The sequence below is a fragment of the Orycteropus afer genome, unplaced genomic scaffold (genome assembly GCF_000298275.1).
Source record: "Orycteropus afer afer isolate SDZICR_OR568_19922 unplaced genomic scaffold, OryAfe1.0 scaffold00070, whole genome shotgun sequence".
Classification (NCBI taxonomy): domain Eukaryota; kingdom Metazoa; phylum Chordata; class Mammalia; order Tubulidentata; family Orycteropodidae; genus Orycteropus; species Orycteropus afer.
In genome coordinates this window covers 9,471,535-9,480,526 of record NW_006921657.1, presented here as the reverse complement: position 1 = coordinate 9,480,526, position 8,992 = coordinate 9,471,535, and the positions used below count along the sequence as shown (strand labels likewise).

The window sequence follows — 8,992 nt, the reverse complement described above, 5'->3', positions numbered from 1 at the left end:
GAAGGAAGATGGGGCAATCTACTTCCGTAGTGATACTGCCTCGGAAACCCAAGGAGGGGTCGCTATGAGTCAGGGCCGACTCGACGGCACATAACAACATGTGATATCCTAACCATAATTTAAAATTATTAAATATACACAATAAATAGAGCTATTTCAACTCATGTAATAGTAATAAAACTCATGCACTGTTTGTAATAGTAATAAATAATTATAATACTAAAAGACTAAGGGGAGTGGCTAAATATATTATGACATATCCATGCAATGGAAAACAATGCAATTTTAAGAACAGCATGAAATCTCTCTCTGTGTATTGACATGGAATAGTCTCCAAGGTATTTTATTAAGGGGAAAAAACAAGATCAGACCATGCAAATATATGTATATATAAATGTATGTTACTTTCTGTGTAAGGAGGGGAGAGATGGATATACATTCATATTTGCTTATTTATGCATAAAGAAACTCTAGAATGTTAAAAAAAAATAAACAAAAAAATGTGATTATCTGTAAGGAAGTGGTAGGAACTGAGTAGATAAGGGGCAGAGTAGGAGGGAGATGTTTTACTCTATATCTGCATATATTTTTAAAACGAAAAGAAGGTATTACATAGTCAAGAAAAATAATCAAGGAGAGGTCAAAATGCAAAACAAAACAGGCCTGGAGTTATCTAAAATTTTATAGAAAACAATGTTTAAAATGTCCCAACAGATCAGCAACAAATATAATTAACTCACATTTCCATCCTTATTACTTCTAACAAAAGATACTAGGATGATACTTTTGTCTCTTCCTTGATATTTATCTACTGTATTAACTTCGACTCTCTCAATGGAAGAATATGTCAAGAAATCGTTGATTATCTTTAACTGCTGTCTGTATGGTGCAATGATACCAATATCAGATGGACTGCATCCAGCCTAAACAAAAAAGGACACAATTTAAAACAAAAAATCTTGACTTACTGTATTTAAAACCAAAATACCAAACTCATTGCCATTGAGTTGATTCTGAATCAGCAATTCCCACTGGTTTTCCAAAACTGTAATTTTTTTTTTTTTAATTGTGATTTCGGTGAAAGTTTATAGAGCAAATTCACTTTCCATACAGCAGTTCACAAACACTTTGTCTCACGACATTGACTACAATTTACCACAATGCAATAGCTCCCCTCCCACTTCTTCCCAATAGTTACCTCTTCCCGGTGTCCTTCCCTCCATGCACTCCTGCCCCTGAGCTGTCTCCCTGTGCATAAGCAGATCTTCTTTCACCCATGATTGTCCTCTCCAAGGGGTGTATCTACCTAGTGTAAATGTTCAGCTCATATGCCTGTCTTTTATTTGGCTGGAAGCCACAGGTGTGTGGGTTCAACTCCAGACCTGAAGGGCAGCTAGGGGCCATAGTCTCAGTGGTTCCACCAGGCTCTATCAGACAAGCAAACTTTGTCCCTTTTTTTTTTTTTCCCCAAAAAACTATAAATTTTTACAGAAGCAGAATGCCAAATCTTTCTTCTGCAGAGTAACTGATGGTTTCTAACCACCGACCTCCTGGATAGCAGCCAAATCCCTTTCCCACTATACCACCAGAGCTCCTTTTTACGGTATTTAGGCTTCACTAAATCTATTAAAAGGAGCTCTGGTAGCATAGTGCCTAAGGCATTTAACTGCTAACCAGAAGGCTGGCGGTTCAAACCCACCAGCCACTCCTCGGAAGGAAGGTTGGGCAATCTACTTCCGTAATGATACCGCCTTGGAAACCCAAGGAGGGGTTGCTATGGGTCGGGTCCGACTTGATGGCACATAACAAAAACAACAACAAATCTATTAAAGCAAATATTTACATTATGTGCTCAATTAATGTTTATAGCAGATGTTTTCTCAAGGAAGAAATACAACTATTCGATTTGCTCTAAATCTAAGTCCATATTTCCCATGATTTAATAATTCCTTCAAACAATGCTCCCTTGACATAAGGTTCGTGACAGCATATTTGCATGCTACTAAACAGTGCTGCCACATAAAATACAGTATAAAAAATACATTTTACTTTCTGCTACCCAAGGAGGGGTCACTATGAGTCGAATCGACTCCACAGCAGTGAGTTTGGTTTTGGTTATCCCTGTGTAAAAATGTTCCCAATCCATGACACTGACACAACTGGAATTATCTGACATTTACAAGTTATCCTGAATGGAAACTGAAAACATCATTATAAAAAAATCACACATCTTAGATAACTGTTCTCAAAATAAACCAATCAAGCTTCATTCTCCTTATCTTAATAAACAAGGCTTAATACCAAAGCTTAAGATCTTTATAACTCTGTCTATGTAACTCTGTACCTTTATATTATTATTCCTTTATACTCATTACTCCTCAAAACAGAGTACATTCCAAATTACCTTAATAAAAAGTGAGGTCAGGAAAACTGTGAGTTTGGCTTCTATTATATTGCTCACACCACCTTTTTCAACTTGTTCTGGTGCTGGAACCTAAATAAGCGGGGGAAATGCATCCTGTTTATAAAACAATCTCTAAAGTTAAGGGCATTATAACTGCTCAGGTAGCCACAGGGACTATCCTACTGGATTTAGGCACAGATAGAAAATATCTTCATCTTAGAAGTTGAACTTAAAAGAATTCAACAAAAATTAGTAATATTACTTACTTTCAGAAACCCAGGCAGAGGGAACCCATCTTAAACATGCAATGGTTTAGACTAATATCTCTATGAAAGCTGACCACACATTGGACCAAGTGCGTCACATACGTTATCATCATTCATGATACAAGAGTCAAAGGCCAGAAAAGATAACTAGCTTGCCCAAGGACCGCACAATAAATCATGAAGTGAAGAGTAGAGATCTGGCTCCAATATCTGTGATCTTTTCTTGCTGCCTTTTGTACCAAACCTGGTAAAACTCTGCAAGGATTAGTTTGCTTCCATATTATCCCTAAGCAACCCTATGTTTACTCTCAAATTAACTCATTTGGAAACTCCATGCTAAGAAAGAAGAAATCTAAGTATCAAAAAATAAAAGAATCTGTGCACTGAGTGGGCTGGATACTTTAAAATGATTAATTTTATCCTAAGTAGACTTCATCTCAAGTTAAAAAAAAAATCTGAACAATCATTTGTAAGGTAAATAATTGTAAATTATAATTAATAAATTGCAACTATGGTTTCTAAGGGCAAACATTTGTGAGGTTAGTTTATGTGAATAAATTTCCCAAAGCACACCAGCCCTTAGATGTTAAGATAAAATCAAATTCTTGAACCTGAAAGGCTAAGGGCAATATTCAAGAGAATGAAAACTCCATGAAAGTACATATGAGGTCCCATTTTTAACAAGCAGCAGGCTTCACTATTCTTAATAACAACCACCACTACCAGTTGCTATCTGGTTAACTCCAACTCATGGTATAACACATGTGTGTCAGGGCAGAACTGTGTTCCACAGGATTTTCAATGGCTGATTTTTTGGAAGTAGATCATTACGCCTTTCTACTGAGGTACCAACCTTTGGGTTAGCAGCCAAGAGTTTTAACCCTTTGCACCACCCAGGGACACAAATAATAAAGGACACAATTATTTTAGAGTAATCTATCAGTCACTTTATTTTTATTTGAACTTATGTAAAAGACTTCAAATTAATGCACGGAAACACTATATGAAAGTGTAGGAATATAGGGTCAAAACTTCTTTCTCAGTTCCTAGAAATAAATCAGATCATTGAAAGTGCTTGTGAAGACTTTCATCTAACAACAGATTTGTACATAAGTCTTCAAAATGACATCAATTTATTGTAACTTCTGCCCACCTGTAATCTATCCTTTGGTTAATTATACCCCTGAATTCATTTTCTACCTTTCCATCTTCAAAAGTCAATGCTGAGGAACTGGATGGTGTCCGGTTACCATTACTCAACATTTTGATCAAAGATTCCATAGAAGAATTCTGATCAAAAGGGGGGAAATTCAAAACAGAATTTAAAATTCTCATAGACTCTAGATTTTCTGGAGCCATGGAGGGTGGATAAACCCCTGAAATTTCTGCCATGAAATAATCTTTAAACTTTAAAACAAAATTACCCCCTGAAGTCTTTTAAAAACAAAATAGTAGTTTAGCTTAACTAGTAAAAAAGGTCTGCCTTGAGCATTATGCTCTTTTAAGAACTATCTATGCTAAGCAGGGGGGAGTGTGCCCAAGACCATGTATACAGTTGACAGACAATGTTTCTATAAGTCTATTTGTATGTTCTATAAGAATTCACAGGTACATAGTGGAGCTGACATGGGACAAGGATGTAGTCACTTCTTGGCCATAGCCAGCTACCCAGAGGGAGCGAGTAGTTGGACCTGTGAGCTTGGGACCACACTCCCATGGAACATCAAGCTCAATTGGCATAACATACTACAGTAAAACAGTGTTCCACATCCTACTTTGGCAAGTAGTGACTGGGATCTTAAAAGCTTGTAATCAATAGGTCTCTCCTCACCAGAGAAAATAAGAATGAAGAAAACCAAAGATGCATGGAAACAATTAGTCAAAGGGACTGGTATACCATGCGATTCTCAGCCTGTATGATTATAAGACCAGAAGAACTAGAGGATGCCCGGATACCACTGTCAACCACTCAGACGAGGATCTATGTAGGAGATCCTGAATAAAGTGGGAAAACAATGTAGGACAAAACTCAAAATCATTTGGGGAAAAAAAAGGGACCAGGTTTGCTGATCTGATAGAGCCTGATGGAACCACTGAGACTATGGCGCCTAGCTGTCCTTCAGGTCTGGAATTGAACCCTCTCCTGTAACTTCCAGCCAAACAAAAGACAGATGTGGTGGTTAATTGTGTGTCAACTTGGGTAGGCCTAGTTGAGTGGCTGGGCAGCTGGATATAGTATTCCCTATGATGAGACTGCTGATCCACTCCATGGTGGAATCTATTGGGAGCAGCTGAGTAGCTGCCATTGGGTATGTGGTCTGCTTCCTGTATATAAGAAACAGCTTTGGACATGGCCTCTAGCTTATGGCATGCTTGAACCCTGCATATAGCCATGTCGTTTTTCAGCAGCCTGTCATGCTCTGCCAACCTTGGGACTTTCAATGGATTTGAATTAATGGCCTGCCATGTGGTTTGGACTGTGCCATTTTATTTGTCAACCTTGAGCTTGTTAGCCTCAGCAGGCAGTAGCTATGTGAGTTAAGAGATGCCTCTAGCTTCAGTGGGCTGGGAGGAAGAGGCAAAGCTGAAGCCCAAGGTCGAGGGGCTTTCACACAGCCCCTAGAGCCTGGCACTTTGAACTCGGACTTCTAGTCTCTCGAACGGTAAGAGAATAAACTCCTGTTTGTAAAGGCCATCCCATTTGTGGTATATTCATGTCAGAGCGGCACTAGGTAACCAGAACAGGCATATAAGCTGAACATTTACATTAGGTAGACATACTCCTTGAAGAGATCAATCAGGGGAAATAGAAGGGCTGTGTATGCACATGGAGACAGCTCAAGGGGGTAGGAGTGCATGGGAGGGAAAGACACAGGAAAGAGTTAACTATGGGGATGAAGTGGGAGTTTTTTGTGAGCTGCTGTATGGAAAGTGAATTTGCTCTGTAAACTTTCACCCAAATCACAATAAAAATTTAAAATAATAATGATAATAATAAAAGAACTATCTACATGGGATCAAATTGGCAATAGCAACTCAAAAGTCAGGAACTTTAAGGGGCAGTGAGTTTAAGTTAATGAGGGAAGCACAGCTCAGAAAAGGAGGGTGAGAATGATTGCACAAGTCAAAGTGGAAACGGTTGTAGAAACAGTTGAACCAGTGTATGCTTTTCTGTTATATTCTCAACATCAGTAAAATAATATGTAAAGACAAAAGTTTTTAAGTCAATGCTGATGTCTATCAGTTCCCAGAATAAACCTCCCAAAAGACACAAAGTCTGCAGGAAAAGATTCCTTCTGTGCTGACATAGAAGTACACTAGTTTTAGGTTTTAACTGATAAGCTCTAGTAGAGCATACACTACGGCAAACTGAGAAATTTAAATAATAGGACAAAAGGAGAAAAAAATAAAGAAAAAAGCCTGCTTTTTACCTTGTTCGTATTAAGAAAACAAACAGGATTGTTTGGTTCAAATACTCCATTCAGCCAAGGATTTTCAGAATAATCGGCAAAAAATTCCAGCTCCAACTTCACATTTTTAAAGTTAGGTAGATTTATCACTGCATTGGCCACTTTATCTGATCCACACTCCAGCTTTCCCTCATATATCAGCTTATTACTTAAGGACATAATTTTACTAAGGGAATTACAAAAATAGTTTTAGTTTTGTAGATAAAACGAACATGAAATTCACTTACAGCTAACAGTTATAAATACCTGTTCATTCTGTACTGTACAGTTAATTGTACAACAGCATTCTTATTCTGTTCCAGCCTCTTAAATAAGCTTTCACTCATGCCAAGAGCTCTGTCAAAAGTCAAACACAAGCTTGTCAGTATACTGAAACTGTGCTTTGAAAAGACTCCAATTTAAAATGGAAACTTGAATATCTGCTTACCTTGCTTCACGGTTCAGCACCAGGGGAGGAAGCTGTTGATGATCCCCCACCAACACAAATCTCCGTGAAAAAAAGAGGGGCCCCAGGCAAATTGGTTGGCTAATTTGAGAGGCTTCATCCACAATACAAAAATCAAAAATTTTACGGGAAAAAATTGGATGGTTTATTCCCATACATGTTGTTGCAACTATAAGCTAAAAACGAATTTTAAAAAATAGAACTGTTACTCAGTATGTAAAAGATATACAATTTGTTTTTCCCATTTTTTACATTAAAAGATCAAAAAAATTTTTTGTACCATAATAGGAATCCCCTAACACTATTTTAATTGTGAAATGTTTACAGCATGAAAATATTTCTAAAATAATTTTTTTTTCTTTACTAACAATTAAGAAGCCCTGGTGGCAAAGTGGCTGAGCACCCACCTGTGAACCAAAAGGTCAGCTGTTCAAACCCACCAGCTGCTCTGTGGGAGAAAGATGCAACAGTCTGCTTCCATAAACATGTACAGCCTTGTGTATGCACAGGGAGACAGCTCGGGGGGCAGGAGGACATGGAGGGAAGAACACAGGGAAGGTAACTATGGGGAGGAAACAGAAGGGGAGCTGCTGCATTGTGGGAAATTTCAGTCAATGTCATGAGACAAAGTGTATGTGAGCCGCTGTACCAAAAGTGAATTTGCTCTGTAAACTGTCAACCAAATCACAATTAAAAAAAAAAGAAAAGGGACTAGTTTTTACATAGATGGAAACTTTCTTTGTTGGTTACTAGGGATGGGAGGGGAGTGAAGGGAAAATTTCCAGATAGGTTGAAAAACAAAGTTATACTATACTTTTGCAAGATGCTACTCTGTAATATGTCTTACAACTACATGAGAACCTATAGTTATCTTAAAGTTTAATTTTAAAAAAGTCAACTCGACATACATTTCAACTACTTAAAAATTTATCAATAATTGGTATAAAAGATAACCAAACATATATTAGTATTAGATAAAGGTGTAATACTGGAATTGAAGGAACAGCCTATTACATCTATTTTACTTTAGGTGATTATTTTAAGAAAAGAAAATCTGTTCCCAGTATTTGGATCAAAGACCTGAACATAAAACCTAAAACCACAGACCATCAAAGAAAAAATAAGGACAAACTAAGGGGCAAATTCAGGGCATAAGTACACTATTGAATATAACTAAAAACACACAAACACTAGAAGTCAAATAGATGACTGAGATTTCCTAAAAATTAGACACTTATGTGCATCAAAAGATTTCACCAGAAGAGTAAAAAGAACACAAAAGACTGGTAAAAAATTTTTGGCAATGACATATTGGACAAGGGGCTAATCTCTAAAATTTATAGAAAATTTCAACAACTTGACAGACAATCCAACTAAAAAATGGGCAAAGGCCATAAACCAACACTTCACCAAAGACATTCAGCTGCCACTGCAAACCCCAGCACCCCTGCAAAGACCCCAAAACTTCAAAGGAAACATCAGAAGCTATTCCAGATGAATGGAGCTACTTGCACAGAGTCTGCTGGTAAAAAGCATCAGAAGAAGGTCTCAGACAAGTCACCACAACCCACCTTGTGGAAGAAGGCAAGGCCGTCCTTGGCCAATGGGAACCCCAGCCTCCTTTAGAGTGGGGCCAAGAAGAAGGTACAGATGAAGAAGAGGGGTAAGCCTTGAATGTAGACCCTTCTACCCAGCCCCTACCAACAGCCCTCTCTAGAGAATCCTATTTTTCCACCATAATTTAAAAAAAGAAGGCATTCAGGCAGCTAACAAACATATGAAAACATGCTAACGATCATTAGCCATTAGAGGGGTGAAAGCAAAACAACACTGAGATATCATCTCACCCCAGCACTAATAGCAAAGTCAAATAAACAGAAAATAACAATTGCTGATGAGGGTATGGAGAGACTAGAACCCTCATATACTGCTGGTGGGACTGTAAAATGGACCAACTACTGTGGAAAATGGTATGGTGCTTCCTTAAAAAGCTGGAAATAAAAATATATGATTCAATGATCCCACTGCTAGGTATATATCCTAGAGAAATAAGAACCATGACACAGATATATGCACCCCCATGTTCATCACACTATTCACAATAGCAAAAAGATGGAAACAACCTAAATGCCCATCAATGGAGGAATGGATCGACAAACTATGGTACATACACACAACAGAATACTACTACACAACATTAAAGGGCATTGAAGAATCTGTGAAACATCTTGTAACAGGGATGAACTTAGTGCCCATTATGCTGAGAGAAGTTAGTCAATCACAAAAGGCAATTATTATTTTTTTTTGTTTTAATTTTATTTTGATTTGGGTGAAGATTTACAGAGTAAATTCACTTTTCATACAGCAGTTCACATATACTTTGTCTCATGTCATTGACCAAAATTTA

At 37.6% G+C, this 8,992-nt stretch overlaps 1 protein-coding gene across 1 annotated transcript in view; it reads right to left on the bottom strand.

Moving 5' to 3' along the window:
• DNA2 (DNA replication helicase/nuclease 2) overlaps positions 1-8,992 on the bottom strand; it is a 69,659-nt gene that overhangs the window by 1,322 nt on the left and 59,345 nt on the right. The window contains exons 15-19 of the mRNA XM_007940684.2: positions 6,568-6,761; positions 6,387-6,476; positions 6,102-6,306; positions 2,405-2,494; positions 741-923 (exon numbers count right to left, since the gene is read on the bottom strand). Of these exons, the coding sequence (XP_007938875.1) occupies positions 741-923; positions 2,405-2,494; positions 6,102-6,306; positions 6,387-6,476; positions 6,568-6,761 (762 nt within the window). The remainder of the gene's footprint in view (positions 1-740; positions 924-2,404; positions 2,495-6,101; positions 6,307-6,386; positions 6,477-6,567; positions 6,762-8,992) is intronic.